The sequence below is a fragment of the Rhinolophus sinicus genome, chromosome 1 (assembly GCF_057876585.1).
Source record: "Rhinolophus sinicus isolate RSI-liver-muscle chromosome 1, RSI-T2T, whole genome shotgun sequence".
NCBI classification, from domain to species: Eukaryota; Metazoa; Chordata; class Mammalia; order Chiroptera; family Rhinolophidae; genus Rhinolophus; species Rhinolophus sinicus.
In genome coordinates, this window is record NC_142501.1 from 141097058 (window position 1) to 141117639 (window position 20582).

Genomic DNA, 20582 nt, shown 5'->3' on the forward strand with positions numbered 1-20582 from the left:
TGACTCCAGGGAAGATTTCTGTGGTGCTGTGTTGGTTTGCTCTTTCATTCCAGAGTTCATTGAGTGTTTGCTGTGCGCTAGGTTCTCTACCTGTATTTCATTGTTTTCTCCTTGTGAGAACCCTCTGAGGTAACTATTGTTGTTCCTATTTATACAAATGGAAAAAAAAATGAAGCTTTGTAAATTACCAGGCCAAGGTCACCATCCCAGTACCTCTGAGAGCTCAGCTCTGAATCCGGGTTCTCGACTCTAGAGCCATATGCACTCGAAACTGTCCTGACATTACTGACCATGTTCTTGAGCTTTTTTTGTGGGTCGAGCCCCGTCTGACACTGTCCCCCCAGTAAAACCTCAGGCATAAAGCAAAGTGGTTAGGAGTGGGAGCCCCAAAGTCAGACTGCCTGGGTGTGAATCCTGGGTCCACCACTTAATAGCCTTGTGCTTTACTCACTTTCCTCATCTATAAAATGGGTACAGTTAACTTACTATCGACCTCAAAGGGCTGAGGTGAGGATGAAATGAGTTAATACCTTTGACATTCGAAGAATGCTTTGTTTGCTGGGTCAGGTGATAAAACCATGCTGGGCCTGTTTTCTGCTATTAAAGTAGGTTGGGATAACATAAATGTTCTCCAAATCAGAGCGTTTCTATTTCTTTTCTGAGGTGGGAGGGGGACATGGAGCTGGTAGGTAACAAAATGGAAATGGCAGGGTGAGGGGTAGGTTGTGGCCTAATGATTTTACTGACTAGGGATTCTGCTGGGAACCAACAAGGGAGGGAGATTAGTGAGTTGCACAGTGCGCCCTGGAGGAAGCAGGAATGGGCACTTCCGGGCTCAGACCCATGAAGTTTTCGGTCTCACCAGAACAAGGAAGATGTGCTGTGTTGTGCACCTGTGACATGTTTGGCATGTCCACCTGGAGAAACACAGTTCGTCTGGAGCTCAGGAAGCAGAGCTGCAGAGAGGCAGGCATACCAGCTAAGAAACATCTCAGCTACTGACCAGAGACCGGCCCTCACTTGGTTACAAGCCAGCCCTTGTGCCTGTGGGCAGGTGTCCTCTTCACCTTGGAGCAGTGGCACTATTGCACATACACACGCCATGTGAAAGGTGAGGGCATCTCCCAGAGCCGCTCCCTGAGAGACGGGGTCCTGAGTAGCTTTTGCAGTTGTCACAGAGACAACCGTCTCTTTTTGGTGTGTTTGTAAACAGCCCATATGCACCATCAGCTTATGGCAGCTGTTCTGCTCCAGGTGGTTACGCAGGCACCTCTAGGTATGTGAGGATCCACGTGCACGTTGCTTAAATAGATTGACTTTGGTATTTTGGTGTGTTTTTTTCCTCCCTCAGAAAGTGTGGTTAGCAAATTGGGAAGGAGGCGCCCCGTCTGGGTCTGCGGGCTGAGATGGGGAAGGTTGAACTAGACTGCATGTGGTCACTTTGAGACAATATGCTGCATTTCTTCATTTTATCATGAAGTTCACTTTGGGAAATTTCACCAGATGCTCTTTAAGAGCCAGCCTCTTGGTTGCCATGGGAGGATATCATGTTTCCCTGAAAATAAGACCGGGTCTTATATTAATTTTTGTTCCAAAAGACGCATTAGGGCTTATGTTTAGGAGATGTCATCCTGAAAAATCATGCCAGGGTTTATTTTCCAGTTAGGTCTTATTTTCGGGGAAACACGGTAGCATCTTGTCTGCCCCTCCTTTTCTGGGAAGGTGGTCTCTGTGCAGCTGGAGAGTGACCCCAGGCCAAAGGTGCTGATGAGGGGCCCCAGTTCCAGCCACCCGGAAACCCTGGCAGTGAACAGCAAGGCCGATACTGTAGCTGAATCGCCCTCATGTGTCACAGGAATTTCTTTCTTTATACATCTTTGGATTTTTTTACTTGTTGCAATATGCATATACAGTGGTGCCTCGGTTTTTTAACATAATCCATTCCGGAAGACCGTTCGAGTTCTGAAACGTTCGAAAACCGAGGCACGGTTTCCCCATAGAAAGTAACGCAAAATAGATTAATCTGTTCCAGATCTTTAAAATCAACCCCTAAAACTGCAAATTTAGCATGAATTTCACTATCTAATGATACCATAGATCCATAAAATTTACAGCGTTCGTAAACTGAAATGTTTGTCAACGGAGACGTTCAAAAACTGAGAATTACTACTGTAATACTTTTTATATTTAAAAAAAATGGAATAACTGAACTTCAAAAAGGAAGGCAAGGAACACGATCTCACATAAAATATCTTTAAATGATAATAGAATAAATGGAACTTGCGCTTTAAGGTATCTCACAAGTCCACTCATTCTGTAGGCTCCCCAGGATTTGGTGCTAATAGGACCAAGACCTGTTAGCATACAAGCACATCCCCCCCCCACCCCTGTCTTCCTTCATTTCTGGGTATTAGAGAATACATTTTGCTTCATTGTTATTAGAAACAAGTGCCTAACATGGATTTAATTCGTTCTCTGTCTTATTGTCTCTTCGTCTCGGTGCTTAGCAAGTAACAGATTTCATCGGGCTACGTTTCTTACTATGGAAAATCTGCATTCTAATAGATAAAAGAGCTTAGAAACTATTATGTCCATTAGCCCTATAATTCTACTGTTAGTAACCTATTCTAAGAAAAAAATCCTGAACACACACAGAAAGTTAGGCAAGAAGATACTTATCCCTAATATTCATCCCTAATCGCACAAAAAAGTCAATTTAATTTTCCAAGAGTAGAGAATTAGATGAGTAAACATTGATGGCTGAACATTATGTAGCACGTAAGGACTTGTAGAAGATTTTAGGGTAAACCGATGTAGATTGACCTGTGACCAAAGAGTAACTGCATGTTCTCTGACTTTGTCTTCTAGTGTTTTGCAGTACGCTCTCTAGGATGGGTAGAGATGGCAGAGGAGGACCTCGCCCCTGGGAAGAGTAGTGTTGCTGTCAACAACTGCATCAGGCAGCTCTCTTACTGCAAAAATGACATCCGGGATACAGTCGGCATATGGGGCGAGGTAAGTACCATGTGGAAATAATTAATGGCAGATTTGGTTACATTATGCTGTGCCCATGAGAGCCCAGAGCTCTGTGGGACGAGGGGCCCTGCAGGTGTTTATCAGGGGCATTTTCCCATAAAGGCAAGTAGCGTGGGCAGGATGAATGTTAGCACCTCGAGGTCCCAGTGAGGACGGTCTCAGTGGGAACGGGGGGCCCTGGGAGAACGTTGCTGAGTATCTAAATGACAGGGTCTAACCTGGTACTCCCAAGTCCCCAGGGATCCATTGAGGGCCCAGAAACCCTTTAAACTTGCATTCAAAATTGGGTGTACCTGGATATAAGAGCAGTTTTCCGAGAAGACCCATGGCTCTCTCATAGCATATCCTCAAAGGGAAATGTGACCCCAACATATACACACAAAGATGTTGATGCCCCTGCTCTAAAAGTTGACAAATTATCCTTTTATTACACATTCTTCTTTATTTACAATCTGAAAATCAACACCATGCATGCATTTTGGAATCAATATGTTTGTAGTCTTTCTCACTTTGAATAAAGTGATTCCGTTTTGAAATGTGAGTTGAGATAATTTCCGACAGGAAAGGAACGTTAAAATACCAAATTTGTACAAAAATCACATGACACGGGAGAAACCACATTCCTAGCATGCTCTGCGACCTGCAGCACAAGCGTCTTGGGAGTGCCTTGGAACAGTGCTTGCTGCGTGAATCTGTTCCGCTCCATCCCTCTCCAGTGAACGGAGCCTCTGCTGCCTATGGGAGGACCAGGTGTGGTTTCTAAGATGAACCAGCCCAAAGGAAGTGCGTTACCCACTCAGGGAGGGGGAACTTGACCTTGCTATGGGTCACATCTTACAAAGCATGTTTAACATCTCAGGTGAGAACGTTAGCCCAAACAAACCTTTCCGAGTCTGATTGTACCTGCGAGGTGTTTGCCATGAAGCAGCTGCACAGAAGGTGGGTGGGGAGGGGGCAGGGGGATTACTAGGTAGGAGTTGGACAGAGAGCCACTCACTAGTGGGTCTGGACTAACATCTCCTTTAGGCTATAGTCAGTGCTTGATTCCTGGTGGGAAGGCGCAGAGAGGAGAAGAACAAGGTACCAAAACTCCTCAGATAGCTCTCAGTTATCCCAAAGCACATCAACTGGTTGGCCCCAGGGGGCCCACTCTCTGGTTCCCAGCTCTCCATGGCTCTGTGATCACAGCTCCTGACCACTGCATGGCAGCTCTCCACTAAGGAGGAAAGCAGTCCAGCCTTTAATGGAAGGATGGGTGGGGGACTGCAGCCCACCTCTGTAGCTTGGCTCCTTTTCCTGGCTCTGCCAACCATTGCTCAGCTACTGACCAGTTACCCAGCTTCTGTGAGGTGCTGGGTTTCTCCCTGTCGGAAATTATGCAACTTGACTGGAGACCCTCTTCAGAAATGTAAAAAGTTAAAGCCTATCTGAATTTCTCCAGGACCTGCAACTCAATCATGGTTAGTCTGCAAACTGGTTAATTAAGAATTGGTTCTTGGCCCAAGGTCTGGACACAGCTGTGACCTTGAAGTGTCCTCAGCAAGTAGAATGAGCTGCAGTTCCCCACCAGACAGGTGGGGGCTCCACAGGTCTGAGGTGATGGGCAGTTTGGTGCTCCAGGCTCTGTGGAGTCTGCAGTACAACAGTCTGCACAAGCTGAGTTTTCTGTCAGGGTTCTCATCTTGAAATGGCTTCCCTACCCTTTGGGAAAATTTCAGATAGTCCTGGATCTCAGCAGTAGACTCTCAGCGTAAGCTCTGGCCAGCAGAGGTGCTGAAAACCCATGTCTGCCACCTGAGCAGCAGAGTTTGTGTCCACTCTGAGAACCTTGGATAGGAACCTAAAATATCATTCTCAAAACCAGACCACAGAGTAATTTATGTGTCCTGCTTTGGGATTTCAAGACCCACCCAGTTAGCCTGCCTTAACTTCAAGAATACAGCATCTGGGTTGACCGTGACCTTCAGGAGACGCGGTCTTTCAGTTATGCAGAAAAGTTTCATAATTTCTTAAAATTATGCCTGAGGAATTGCAAGGGGAATAAAGTTGAATAGTCCAGCATTTCTGCCCTCAAAGAGCCAACATATTTGGGGAGACAGAAGACCCAAAACCTGACTAGTGATACAAGAGATGAGAAACCTTAGCCTCCTAGTACGTTGGTATTAACACAACATCCATGTAGCTGAAGCCATCACAGGTTCTGTGTCAGACCTTGAACAAGTTAGTGAACCTTTAAGAGTTCATTTCCCCATCTGCTAATTGGAAATCATAACAAACCAAGGTCTCGGGGCAAGTTGGAGAGTTCATGAGCCAAGGTACCTTAATTTAAGCATGTGCCACAATATCTGAGATGTGATAAAGTCGTATAAAGGTTAGCTGTGGTGGTACTGAGAAGTATCACTGAGCGGTGTCCACTATTTGCCAGCCACATCACACAGATATGAAGTGGCGTAAAAGTGGAGAAGAGAGGGACATCATTGTGGGTGTGGGGAGGCTGTCCAGGAGATGCCTGGTGAGGTCTGTCCAGAGGGGAAGGAAGGGGGAGAGAGGAGTGATGAGAAAATGCTGGGCATGGAATGAGTAAAACACCAGATTCTCCATAGAACCTGCCATGAGTCTTTTTTTCCTTAAAGATCCAGAAGTGTAAATAATTAAAAATAAGAGCCAGCTAGAAAGCAGGCTAGGGACACATTTCTGAGGCCGTGGAGAGGGAGAGAGAAATTGGGCATGTGAGGGGAACATGATGTATGAATATCTTAGGAGACGATGCTTCTCTCGCAGGAAAACAAATTATAGACCCAGCGGTGGCTTCTTTGGATCGTGGAAGCGACATTCCTAGGTAGCCACCACATGAGGACGTTTAGCTTCATGAGGAAGATAACGTGTCTTCTCATTGCATCCAGGGAAAAGACATGTACCTGATCCTGGAGAACGACATGCTCAGCCTGGTGGACCCCATGGACCGCTCTGTGCTCCACGCGCAGCCCATCGTGAGCATCCGCGTGTGGGGCGTGGGCCGCGACAACGGCCGGTGAGTGCCTCGGCGTGGCGCGGTCACTTGTCACCAGTTTGAGCTTAATACCAAAGTGTGGTCTTGCTGTTAGTTACTGCACTTCACTGAATATGCAACTTGACCGGAGACCCTCTTCAGAAATGTAAAAAGTTAAAGCCTATCTCTGTTTCCCCACCTCACAAACTTTCCGTGCTACTTCCCTTCCTGGTTTCTGCACCTTGGTGAAGCTTTTTGTCAACTCTGGATCCTGCCTTCAAGTTCTGCATTTTTCTCCTCCTGTTCATCTTCATTCGTCTAAGTTCCCAATTCACCCAGGTTCTCTGAATCCCCGCCTTTCCCCCACTTCTCTGCAGTCTGCTTTAATCCCCCATTTCATTCAGTCCAGCTTCCACCATTTCAGGCACCCTCCTGTTGGTATTTTCTTCTTAGAGGGCTTGTGTGCAGGGACAGGTTTACAACCTTCCATCACAAGCTTTAGATCATCGTGTCCTAATCAGGAACTGTTGGGGTTTGAAGTTGGCTAAATTTTTTTTAACGCTTGAAACATCTGGTCATATCAAAATTTCATTCAATGTAGAATTTTTCTGAAATGATACTGAACATTTGTTATTTATAGAAGAGTTTCTTACTTAGATGTGTTGTGAATTTTCTCTTCTCCAGGATGACTGGAAACAAGGAAGTTCTGATTTTCAAATCCATATTCTAACTAAAAAAGTGGCAGTTATCAGAGACATTACACTTGGATGCCATTGTTAAGTAATTTGGCTACAGTAAAGGCATTTAACTCTTAAATTACAGTTGACCCTTGAACAGCGCAGCTCTGAACTACATGGGTTTGCATATAAGTGGCCTCCAGCAGTTTAAACCTGTGTTGTTCAAGGGTCAACTATATTTTCTACCTGCGGTTGGGAATCTGAGTATGTGAGGGCCAGCTTTTATTATAAGTGGATTTTCAACTGCTCGGGTGTTCGGTGCCCCTAACTCCCACCCTGCTCAAGGGCCAACTGTATAGTTAATCTTTGGCATCTCTCAAGGTACCTGAGGATGCCCTAGCATTTAGGGATGAGCTATAGGATGATTAGTTACTACTTTGTTGAGAATGGACAAGAGCATTGCAGAGGTGGGTGCAAATCCCGGAGACAGAGATGACCCTCTCGGTTCCACTCTTGGGCTTTCTGGTTTATTGGGTTGGTGGTCCTCTCTAGAGGGCTCTGCCTTGGCTTATCCCAGCCTTTGTCTACCAAGGCTGGGCATTGATAGTCTTTTGATTCAGTTCCAAGTCCTAAGCCAGAAAGCAAAATGGTTAAACATTCTTCAGTCAAAGAACAAGAATTTTTGCTGGCATCAGACTCGCGTGATGGTCTGCACAAGAGAGCTGACTACTGATTTGTTAAACCTTTCTGGGAGCACAGTGGTGTCTTTGAGCTTTTGTAATAGAGTGATGAATGGTGACAGCTGGGACAGGTGCTTTGGGGAAAATAAGTGGGTAGATTATGTGTACACACCTGTCATTCACTTGCTTGGCAGAACTGGAGTTGGTGCATTGACATGAATTGATTAATCTTACAAGAAAAATACCTGATGATGTTTGCTCTCATTAAAAATGTTTAGCTTTGATGGAAAGGTGTAATAAGATGCTTGATCCTTCCCTGGTTCCTGTTTTCCAAGTTTGTTGGAGCCAACGTGAAGATTATTATACATGCACAACTAGTTGGGGTAGTCTTAAAGTTAAGCTGTGAACAGATTTCACTGATGAGATTTCATCCCATTCCCAACTATCTAACGTGAGGCCAAACAATACATGTTCAGAGAGAAAAAAATGGCCCAAACTCCAGCTGACAAAATTATTCAAGCTGTGAGCCTCAGTTTTTCTCATCTGTGAAATGGGGATCATAATAAAGACCACAAGGCATGTGAATATACCATGTTTCCCCAAAAATAAGACCTAGTTGGACCATCAGCTCTAATGTGTCTTTTGGAGCAAAAATTAATGTAAGACCTGGGTCTTATTTTACTATAAGACTGGGTATAATATAATATAATATAATATACTATACTATACTATACTACAATACAATACAATACAATACAATACAATACAATACAATACAATACAATACAATACAATACAATACAATACAATACAATATAATATAATACAGAGTCAAAAATTTCTGCTCCAAAAGACATTAGAGCTGATGGTCCGGATAGGTCTTATTTTCGGGGAAACGGGGTATGCCTGTGTATATGTATAGTAATTGGCACAGTGATGGGGACATAGCAAATGCTTAATGAATGTTAGCTCTTGATTAGTGAAAGCAATGGATGTTAGTGGATACAGCTGATTACTTGGCTTCCTTTCAAAGACAGGGTGAGGATATGGGAGGGGCCAGTCCTCAGGGAGGTTTCAAGAACAGTTTATTATTTGATACAGAGGATAAGAGGCTGTTCCAGACACTGAGTTCAGTTGTCCTACAAAGCAGGAAGAGCCCCCCCCCCCCGCGCTCCCCCCACTTCCACCCCCGCAATGAGACCAGTGTAAATTAGGTTACATTGCCTTGGTTATGTTTTTGAAACGTGGACTTGGTTACCCATGTTTTTTTAAATCACTTCTTATTCTTACTCAGTGTTAGCAGATAGGTGTAATTTAGAAATTCACTCAGGGCTCCACATCAGCTGTCAGGACCTCAGCAATCTCATGTGATGGTTGGTCCCCTGAGTTTTTATTCCCTAGAAGAAGGGGCCTTTGTATGCCTGCTGTTTTTTTTTTTTTCAACTTGCTTTTGCTTTTGATTCTTTTTTTTTTTTTTTTTTTACAGCAATTTACAAGAGCAAATTCAATTTGCAAAGCTGCAACGGAAAGGGGTTTTCACTTTGCATGAATAAAACATAAAAGCGTTTCATTTTGCTTATGAACACGAGCCTATTTCACATTCTGTTTTGTAACTTTCCTTGCTGAGAAAATGGAATCTCGTAGGGAATTTCTTGATGTGGTTAAAATGAAGAAGAAATGTGTGTAAACCAGCGGCTTGAAGGGCACAAAAGTCTTTCTTGAAATTCAGAGTGCTTCACTAAGCCATGTAATGTTAGAATTTACAGTTATTTTGGTTTAGCGTTTTCTTAAGGCTTTCAAGTGGTTTTGATTTGCTCTGGAGAAATTCCTTATGGAGTATGTTTCCCTTGGGTGAGGAGGTGATGACTGTGGCACCCCCCACTGATCCCTAAGTTTGATTTGGAGAAACCGCCTATTATAAAGGAGTCGCAGTCACATGACATGTTGATTCTCTGGGGGATGCTGCTTGTGGCCTGATGGGGCTGAAGTTTCTGTCTTGTTCCTGAGAGTCATGCCTGCCGTTGAAGTTTCTTGGATCACATTTGCCTTGGATCACATTTGCATTATTGCCGGGCAAAGGGAGGGCTACCTCCGCTCTCTGGGCTGTTCTGTAGTTTGATTCCTTTTGATCACCGTGAGATCCCCGCGAAGGCTCCCAGACATGGAGATTGGTGAAAGGGGTTTCATGAGCCTTGTATTTCCAGTCATAGGCAGCATGGGGGGGGCGCCCAGATTGAGCTGCCCTTGTGTGAAGGAGGTCATCCGTCTGGGTGTGAAGGGCTCTGGGCCTTCGAACTGGCATTTTGCCCCTAGTGATTAGGGCACAGTGCCACCTCTCATCCAGTCTCTGTGGGCCTGCCTTTCCAAGGCTGGGGTGGGAGGGATTTCAGGGGCCCATGCTGATTCCTGGCCGCAGCTCTCTTTTTATTTGTTGGGGCCCTGGGAAGAGCTTTCTCTGTGTTCTTTTATAGAGGAATTTGAAGCAAACAACGTAATTTCTGAGCATAGAGGACTTTTCACAGGGACTCTCCTCTCCCCTTGCAGATAACGGTCCATCTTCTGGACATACAGATCCTTGTGTGTGCTGCCAACAGGTGGTAGAGTGTGCTAATCCCCCCAGTTTCCCATGAGAAAGAAAAGTGGGTGGATAGTATAGTCAGAGCATTTCAGACTTCATAAGTGGGATTTTGCCAAGCGGCTTCCATACAATATATATTATACCATGGAACACTGATCAGGTAAGATGTTCATAGGACTTTTCCTGAGAAAAGAAAAAGGGTTTAGGGCCAGCTGGGAAACTGAGTTAAACAAAGCGCGGCAGGCTCCTCTACTCTGGACCCCCTTGGGTGCACTGGAACCCTTTTCATGGAAATGCTGTCATATGGATCACACTTTAGCAAATGTTGCTCCCATCAGTCGACTCATTAAATTAGTGGCAACACTAGGTTACTATTTTTAAGAAAAGTTGGAATTACTTTTAATAAACAACCATTATAAGTGGAGACCCCATCAGGCCTGCTCTAATGAAAATAAAATGCCTTCATGATTAATAGCAGCCATCACAACATTGTGCACAGGTGCTTTATAAAAAGTGCTTTTTCTTTAGTTGCACTTGACATTCAATATTATTAAAGGTACTTTCTTAGGCAGATTAAACGTTGACCCTGTGATATTATCTATGCTTTTATGCTTATAGTTTGTATAGCAAAAACTTCCTTCCTAGAAACTGTTTTATACATCTCTTTTCTGGTTTTGATGAACAATTTTTAGTAATATCTTACCATTTGGTAGATTATTCATAAATTTCCAAGTGAGTTTATCTTTGACTTAATTGTTTCATCTGGTTAACATCTCAGGGAATTTTTACCTAAAAAATATAGTAAGTCTCAAGTGTACTGAATTTTTTTTTCTATTCTCTTCTACTAGGATATTCCCAACTGTTTTTTTCCGCAAGACCCTGGTTTAAGTTGTTTTAGAATAATCTTGCCACACATAGTTCAGGCTTTTGTTTTCCTGCCAATGTTATTTTGTTTTGATTTCTTTTGAGAACACTGCTTAATTTGGGGGGTGGGGGGGAGGAGGGGGAGAAAATACTGGAGTTAATTCGTTAAAATATACAAAACTTTAACTCATGGGGTTTTAAATTTAAAAAGTGGCTTAGGCACCGATGTCTTTCAACCTCTATTTTAGAGATTAGGGAGCTGAGGACAGAAGAGGGTGATTTACCTTAGATGACCCGTCTAGTTGTGGCAGGGTAAAAAAACAAACTCCTGCTATTTTCCTCTGTCTAAATAGGCCGCTGACAAGAGGCGATGGATAGTCTAAACTAGCCTGAGGTCAACAGGGGGGCGGGGCTCTGTGGCCTGGTCCCTGTCTTTAGGAATCTGGCTTCTTAATTGAGGAGGTAAGACACAGGTATGAATTGAAAGCGGAGGATGACAAACTGTGGCCCCGAGCTAAGAATGGCTTTACATCTTTAGTGGGTTGTTTGAAAAAAGAAAAATCAAAAAGGAATACAGATATGGGGGACCCAGTCAGTATGACTGGCTCTTCACAGAAAGAGCAGTAGAGCAATAACGCATTCAGAATAGAATTAGGTGATCATGTGGCTGCTGTAGGAAGTCATTGCGGAAAGGGCAAGTCTTTCTGACCCTTTGCCTCCTTTCCCACCTGCGTCTCCGTTCTGCTAACATTGCTGGGGTATGTGTAAGCACTGTTCCGCCCTGCTACTGATCCTAGAGCTACCCTTTGTGTATTAAACAGGGTACTGGTCAGGCTGCTGCACCAAGTCCACTGGCTAAAATAATAGAGATCACTTCTCCTGTGGCCATCTGCAACGAGCAGTGCTGTCTGCGGGGACAGCTCTGTGCCACACAGCCTCAGTCCTTCTAGATGGTTGTTCTGCCATCCTTCCAGTGTCATCCTAATCTGACCAAACCGAGGAACTTGTTTCTGCATCGAAGGCCACCTGGAACTTGCATACCTCACATTCTGTTCACATCCTGTTGGCCACACACAGCTGCTAAGGACTCTGGGAAATGGAGCCAGTTATTAAGCTGTTGTATCTCAGCTCCAAACCCACCTTTCTGAGCTCTGCTTTGTGAGGCTGGGGCTGGGACTCTGCAAAACACCTTTCTTCTTCTCTAGTTTGCTGCCGGTTGGGCTGTGACTAGAAGCAGGTTGCAAGACTGGAGGAGGAAGAAGAAACGTACTTCCTGTTTCTATGAGAGCATCTTGGAAAAGCTTCTTCATGACGCCCGTTCTTCAAAGCCACCAGCACCACCAACTAACATGCTCTCTTTAGAAGTCTGGGTCCTCGGCCCTTGGGGCTCTTCCTTCAAGCCTAGAAATCCCAGTACCTGCCAAGCAGGGCCTCCTCCTCAGTGTCAGGGGTTTTGCTCCCTAGGGCTCCACCTTCACCCTTCTAAGTTTCAATAATTCCCACCTCTGCCCTTTGTTCTCTCAACCCTTTAGGTCACAGCCCCAGTTCACCATTGCTGCCTTGGTGATAACCTCTCCATGTCCCCTTTTGGCCATTTAAGTTTCCTAGTTAGGATTATGTAAATGATTTCCTCTCTGTTCAAGTAACCAGCATGGTTTCTGTCTCCTGCCTGTACGCTCCCTGGCTGACCTTTTAGCTGAATTAGCATCGAGAGAGGCAGCCACTTAGCCACAGTGCAGAGAGCATCTGCCATAGGGAAGGTATTCCAGAAAGCTGCTTTTTTGAGCAAGCGAGTGAGTGTGGTTGTCCTTTCAGTTCAGCAACACCACACTGCGGGTAACACAACAGCCCTTGTGCCAAGGAAACTTCCTTTCTAAATTGGTAGAAGCTGTCAGAGATAAAGGGCAGTTCTGTTTTAGGTGACAGGGGTTTGGAAATAGTAGTCCTCTTGGTTTTTGAGCTAACCTGAAAGTTATCTCTATTTTTGCTTGCCACTGTTTCTTTTCCCAGGAGTGATGGGGAGGTCTCCATACGGAGGACGGAGAGCTTCCTAATGACATCTAGTCAAAGGCTTCTCTGAGACAGACAGTAATGGAAGATTGATGGTGTTCCAAGGTCCGCTGATAAAAGTTTAATCTAGAGGATGTGCTGTCTTGCCTCAGGGAGAAAGATCTTCAGGGAAAGAGCTGTAATTCTTTCCCTATGCCACACTGTTACCTTGACCTCTGGAGTTAATTTCTCTTTAATACAGCCCCATGATAAGCAGAGGCATCGGGATTTGCTTGACCATTTTGCTGACTTACACTATAGTTATATTTTATCTCTTTAGGAGTGGCTTCCTTGCCTTCTATTAATCATGCTGGGATGCTTGCTAATACTTTCAGCTTAGGATAACCTTTAAGGAAAGACATTGTAAGTAATTGACCACGAAAAGTTTCCCTCAGAGGAATGTGCGGAGACATTTTCAAGCAGCTCTTTCATAGTGAGGCTGTCCCTGTGGGTGAATATATGAAGATGACAATGTCTTCTGAAGAGCACGTCATCCGTTTTGCTAACTGATTCAGCGCATAGTCCAGCACTTCTCGTAAGCAAGTTTTAGCACCAGCCAGTGAAGTGTGGAGGCTCGAGGATGCCATGTCAAGAGAGAGACAGCAGGGAATTCTGTTGCTGACCCCTGAACAAGTTCCATCTCGCTCTCCCAACCTTGTTGTTCAGGGGTTTTATGGAGGTTCCATTACATAGGCATGGTTGGTGAAATCATTGACCATTGGTGGTTAGCTCTACCTCAAGCCCTCTCCCTTCTCTGAAAGTCTGAGGTGAGACTGAAAAACCAAATACATAATTCTTATTATAATATCAGTTGGTCACTGAAGAAGACAGATTTGAGAACATCAGGTGGACCTCAAGGAGTTATATCAGGTCCAATTATGTCAGGTTTTTGAGAGCTAGAATTGGTCAACAGAAGGAATGCTGGAGTAAGAATCCCAGCATTTGCTTTTAATCATGGTTCTTTCCTTGCACTGATGTTGGGGACACTTAGTGTCCCAACCTCTACATCTGCAGCGGGGATCATCACTCAGAAGGCAGAGATGTGGAGGTGCTTGGGTAGAAGGGTCATGCATTGTCCTCAGTGGGACTATTTTTATGAAGTTAGTAATATTTTCTTGAGATATTGCCCTGGGTCAACCGTAACATAACCCCCCGTATAACACGGTTGTTAGGTTCCTAAAAATGCCGTGTAACGTGAATCCGTGTAATGTGAAACAAAGAACTAGTACAAAAAAGGGGGTTAGGTTTGAAAAATTTTTAAAACATACTATTATATTTTTATAATTAAGAGAAGTATCTTTATTAAAGCAATTTTCATCAAAAGTATAACATTAATATGTATTAAATAATGTTTTATTTGTCATCACTACTAAGCACCATTAACCAAGGGCATTTTCTTATGTACTTAATACTCCACAAACAAAATGGGTTTAAAATTCTAATAAATTTTAAAATTCTGCAGTCAAATCTGATATAACATCCACGCTCAAATGGAAATTTTCAAATGAGTTATTTTTGCTCTTAGAAGCTCTTATTATGTTCCATGTTGTTTGGGGATTTCCCTAATTTTGAACAAGATATTTTTGCTCTTAAAAGCTCTTATTACGCTCCATGTTGTTTGAGGATTTCTCTAATTCTCAAACCATGTTAGAGTGAAACCGTGTTCTAGGATGCCGTGTTGTACAAGGGTTTTCCACAATTCTCGAACCGTGTTATAGACGTGCTGTGTTATACGGGGGTTGCCTGTATTATTAAAACTTGGGAGAAATGTAAATATATGGGAGATTGGCATTATTCTGTCTTTGACTTTAAACATCTAAAAATTGTCCAGTATTCGTTCCTTGTGAGTCTTGACTGATGTGTTGCTATCTCTTAAAGGCTAGTGTTGATATTTAGAGCCCCCAACCCATCTCCCAAAAAATAGCTTTGCATTTTTCTAACCATCTTTTAAAGCCAGACTTGGTGTTTAAGTGTCACCGCTATGAATTAAATCCTTGGAATGAATTGTGTTTGGAAGAGTTATTTTTTAATGGAGAAAAGTGAGAATTTATGAAAATTATTCTATGATGAGTCTTCAGTCTAGTCACTCGGGTTCTGTGGCTTCCTGCTGATGACATAAATGTGTCAGCGTGAGCTGCATCAGCTTCCCATGTTTCTGCTCTCCTCCCACTCACTGGCCCCTCTCCTTAGGCAAGAAGACAATCGGCTTACATTCCCTGCCCTACCTCTTAGCAGGGCACAACCTTTGAGGGCAGGCGCCTTGTCTCATGTTTCTTTCTTATAACTTCAATTGGAAATTCTTTTCTTCTAGACTATTCCCCAAAGAGTACCTTGGGGAACTGCTCTTTAGAAAAGGGAAGAAGAGAAAGGGAATGAAAAACACAAATTAAGATATTAAAGTCAGGCTCCTCAAGCAAGGACCCAATTTCTGAGGGTAAAAGTCCCGGGAGCAGAGTCACCAAATCAGACTTTGGGCCAAATGAAAATAAGGGAGCCAATAGTTCATTTAAAATGAGAAGAATAAATCTGTCTCAAAATGAAAACTGTAAATCTGGCTCAACCCAGAAAGACTCATTTAGACTATAAATAAAGGAACACAGAGTGGGTGACAGACCGGATCTAGCACCATTCGCATATCTAGAGAAGTTGGAGGGAGTGAGAGAAGGAGTAAGAGAAATAAAATCTAGAAAATTCAGATATTTTACACCAGAAACTTGCCAAAGGGGGAGAAGTGTTGGAAAGTACTGGAGTGGAGCGGGTTGGGGTAGAGGTGCACAATTATAGGCTCTAAAGGAAAGTGGGGTGGGGGAGGCCTGGGTACAGGATGTACAGACATGGTGCACAAACTCGTGAGTAATGGGGACGGAGGGTGGCGACTAAAAAGCTAACCAGATGTGGCTGCCTTTCTCTCTGCTGACAATGCCTTGTGCTTCTCTCTATGCCCAGTCACCTACCCTGTCTTGCCAAGTCTGCGCCTTTTGGTGATGGGCTACAGCTACATTTTCCAGGGCTCCTTTTATCCTGCACAGAGCACGGTGGTCCATTGGAGATCCACCCTCATGCTGGGCTCGTGCCCCGTGCCCTGAGCTGCCCAGCCCAGGGTGTGGCAGGTCCTGATAGAGCTGAAAGTCACTTTGTTACTGGAAAATCATTCATGGCTCCTGCCTCTTGTTCCCTAAATCCTTTCTTGCCACCCCTTTAAAGGTGAACTCCTGAGTGCACATTTGTTGGGAACAAAGCCAGAAAAATTTCAATCTCAATCTTTCCCTCGGAGAACCAGATATTTCTATTTGGACACTGAAACTAGGTCTGTCTCAGGAAGCAAGCTAAACAGGGAATAATTCCAGTGGGTTAAGTTCTGCAGGCATTTCACATACAGCACCAACAGAGGCAGCAAGATCATTTTTTTTTTTTTAAAGTCAACCTTTGTTGGATTACCAAATCTGTGAAATAGTTCAAATTGAAATTATCTAGTTCCCCCAGGCTCCAGCCCCTCAGCAGCCTTCACCCCACGTGCCTTTGGACAGAAGTGCAATGGGGATCGGGAGAAGGATAAGAGGGCACAAGTCATTCCTAAACCTACAAGCAACCCTCTCAGCAGTCCACTTCAGCTGCCTTTTGAAAGAAAGTTCTCCCCTAACCGAATACCACAAGGTCACATAGTATGTATGACCCCTACTTGACTAGCCTAGGCCCAGGTTACATTTGCTCTCAGTTTAGGGACAGCTGTCTGCTGGCATGCCAAAACAAACCTGTTCCACTCTGTATGGTCAAAACTGAGAGTGAGATCTTTATACATCCACACATCTAACCCCACTGTCCAAGTTAGTCGTTCTCCTGTGCTCTAGATCCATGCATCCATTCCCTCATTTCCGTACGCATGCATGCATGCGTTCAGCTCTTGCTGATCGGCTCTGCCATCCAATCAGCTGCACAACTCAACAACTAGTGGGTCCCGTTACCCTCCCTGCATGCAGGGAGGGGTCAGCCCTAATGATTCTGTCTCCTTAGTACTTAGGTCAAAATTGAATTGTAAAAAGTTGAAAATAGACTCATATATGCAGTCAGTAATAAGCAAAGCTACACACAATTCAGTTTTCCATCAGCGGGTGTATATATAAATACACTGTGGTATATCCATGCAACGGATATCCACTCATCAGTAAAAAGGAATCAGCAATTGATACATGCAACACAGCTGATTCTCAGAAGAATTGTGCTGAGTGAAAGAAGCCAGACCGCACCCCGCCCCATAAAAAGGGTATATACTGTATGATTTTATTTATATAAAATTCTAGGAAATGCAAGGTAAACTAATCTATACTGACAGAAAGCAGATCAGCAGTTACCTGGGGAGGGACGGAAGGCAGAGATTGTAAAGAGGCAAGAGGAATCTTTGGAAATTATAGATATATTCACTATCTTGATTGTGGTGATAGTTTCACAAGTATATACACGTCAAAACTTATCAAGCTGTATATTTTAAATATATGCAGTTTATTGTATGTCAATTATACCTCAATAAGGCTGTTTAAAAGTATAATTTAAAAAATGTATAGTGAGTAACATGTCAAAGATTTCTTTAACTCATTATTGAGAGAACCATCAGGACACCAAAGCCAATTCAAAAGAATGTAGAAAACTGAGAATCTTCCAGAACTGATAACCAAGCCACGAGGAAGCACATGTGCTTTCAAGAGTCACCAAGAACCTCAAGGAGGATGAATTAAATACGTTTTCTCTCTCTCTCTCTCTCTCTCTCTCTCTCTCTCTCTCTCTTTCTCTCTCTCTCTCTCTTCCTTCTGCCTGGGCATATCATAAAGAAAATCCTAACAGCCAGAGGAAAAATGTTATACTGACAATGATAAAATCTTCAACTTTGGGGTTATCTTTTTGTTGTTGGGAAACTACAGAAATTATTTGCAATTTACTAATCTTCTACAAATTTACAACTATTTCCCCCATCCACCCTTCTCTCTCCTCTCCCTGTCTCCTTTACTCACATATAACTAACAAAAATTGCCCACAGTACTTATCTTCACTATGGTTTTATATTTCCTTTGCTACTACTCTATTTATTTAACTTTGTAAATCCTGCTTATTACCACTAATTGTGAATAACACTCATCTTGGTTAACATTTCCAAAACATTTTTGAGCCAGACACTCTTCCAGCTTAATAACTGGTGTATAAAGAAAAAGAGATGCCATAGTCACATAATTTTAGGAAACACATGTGCAACACCCTGCACTCAGAGAGAGCCCCGAATACACAGCTTAGCTGTCGAAGGCTCTGAGCTCCTCCACTTAACACTTTGTGAGCATAAAATCCATTATTTGCTTCATACCAATGAACTTCCAGAGGATCAGCATTTCTGGGGTCTGCCAGGTTAGAAGACACTAAAGAACACTGATCGAAGGATTCTGCATGACAACGTTTATGTCAAGTTCTATTATAACAAAGCTAAATTTGCAGACTTTTTTATTTGTTTACTATTTCACCCTCCATGTCTTCACTAAAAAAGTGTATTCTTATGAGCATAGCTTTCATTGCAGTCAGTGAATATTGTCTCTATTTAAGAATTTGGTTAATTATGATAATTGCATAATTTATTGTGTTTCCCTTTTTGCCAGGAAGTTTCAAGTTAAATTAAATCCTCAGTTGCAGTAATAGTATTAAATTGAACCATATGACTGCCCCTTTTATGGATCAGAAGTGGTTGAATGTGGTTTAAATTAATATTTAGCCTACTTGATTTACAGAATTACTTCTTCCTTCTATTTGGTTTTAAATTTCACTTTTCTAATTTAAGACCCTCATAGAATGTGTGCCTTTTATTGTACATCATTTAATTCTTTCAGGAAGTAAATTCTTTTGAGATATAAATTTTAATAAGCTGAGTCCAGCTGTAATGCCCCATTAACCAATAGGGTGTTTAAAATACAGATATTTTTCCTGGCTTCTCTATTATTTAGTAATAGGGAAATGCTGCATATTGTGCAACAGGAGTATTTTGAGGTTTGGATTTTTTTTGTTTTGTTTTTGTAAAATTCCTGAGTGGCTGAAAACATCAACATTAAAAATATATCTCTATAGTCAATTAATTGACCGGTCCAAAAGACATCTGTGGCATTGTACGTGAATTAGAGAATAATTGTGTCACAGAAACCACCTCAGCCCTAAAGGGTACGTGCTTGCCAAAGTACTTTTCTCCATCACCAGGGATCTCATTACAAAGATAAGCAGCTATTACTAAAAGTATTACATCTAGTGGATGGTGTGGATTTTCTTAATATATTTCCCCCACAGATTCAGTGGCCTAGAGTAATTATCTATGTCCCTTTCTTTACTAAAAGGAGTGTTTTGATTTATTTCTGTATAGCTTCTAGCTAGATAGTTGCTTTGTCTTTTTTATGGGCATAACAGAAGCTATGGAAGCTATTTATTAGGAAAGAAAACCTAATCATAGGCATTAAATTCACTAAGTCAAAGGTTGAAAATAAAGGGAGGGAAATTTGTCTTTAATTACGGATATGATTTTAATATGTCTGTACTGTACTGTACAAATTAGAGTCCTTCTTCAAAAAAGAAGATGGTCTATATCTTGTCTTTAAATATTTGTTCACTTTTAATCAGAATGTTGTTAAGTATCCTCATAGGCCTTGGAACCACGCTGTTAGAACAGATTACACCAAAGGATTATATTGATCAGGGCAGGAGGAGGCAGAAATGGCTGTCATCATCTAGAGGGGCACCATCTTTTTTAAAAAAAATGTTTATAATTATAATTTAACTATAATTGTACCTGTGTTTTTAAGTGATCTGTCGAGTTGGCTTTCTTCATGCCCAAAGTCACATTGTCGCATTCCTACCTTGAGATGTCAACCTATGGAATTTATTTTCTTCCTCCTACCTCTATTGTGTGGCCCCATCTACCTCTCTGGGAATTTATTAGACATTCACGTATTAAGTCCCCACCATGTGTCAGCCACCGTGCTTGGCACCAAGGACGTAGCTATAAACAAGAACTGCGTGGTCCCTGCCCTCATAGGAGGAACTAAGTGGAATAGTAAGCAATTGCATGAGTCCTTGAGGCCATGAAGCATTTTGTGATAGAACTACCAAGCCCTCTACAAGGGGTATATGCCATTGCTGTCCTATGGCCACATCCAGGTCCCACCTTTTCTGTTACCCTTTCAACCACCGTTTGTATCAGTCTGCACTGGCTGGGTTATGCTGCAATAACAAGCAAAAGGCTCAGTAGCCTAAAACAACTCCTTCTGCTAAATGTCCATGGCAGGTTGGCTGCAGGCACTGCTCCTTGTGGTAATTGTCTCCATTCTGCATCCAAGACTGATGATACAGTCACGATTGAGACTAGTCATGGTGGCAGGACCAAAAGTTGCACTGACTCTTAAAACTTCCGCCTGGAAACGACACTTCACTACTTTTGCTCATATTTCATTGGCCAAAGCAAGTTATTTACATGACCAAGCCTGACCTCAGGGGTTGGGGAAACGTTCTCTTCCTCTAGGAAGAAGACCAGATAGTCACACTACTGCCCTCTAATCTCTTTGATCTCTTTTTATTTCTGTAGTCATGTAGATCTTATTGGAATTTAATCTTTTCAACCGTGTGTTGTTACTTAACGTTGTTGCTATGTATGCCTCCCCATTAAGATTGCAAATTCCTGGACAGCTAGCACCACG

The 20582-nt window shown here is 42.9% G+C and overlaps 1 protein-coding gene across 15 annotated transcripts in view; it reads left to right on the top strand.

Annotated features, from left to right (window-relative positions):
• Positions 1–20582, top strand: part of APBB2 (amyloid beta precursor protein binding family B member 2) — a 335778-nt gene that overhangs the window by 265941 nt on the left and 49255 nt on the right. For all 15 annotated transcript variants that reach the window (XM_019751904.3, XM_019751912.3, XM_019751900.3 and 12 more), the window contains 2 exons: positions 2869–3015; positions 5940–6067. In XM_019751904.3, the coding sequence (XP_019607463.2) occupies positions 2869–3015; positions 5940–6067 (275 nt within the window). The remainder of the gene's footprint in view (positions 1–2868; positions 3016–5939; positions 6068–20582) is intronic.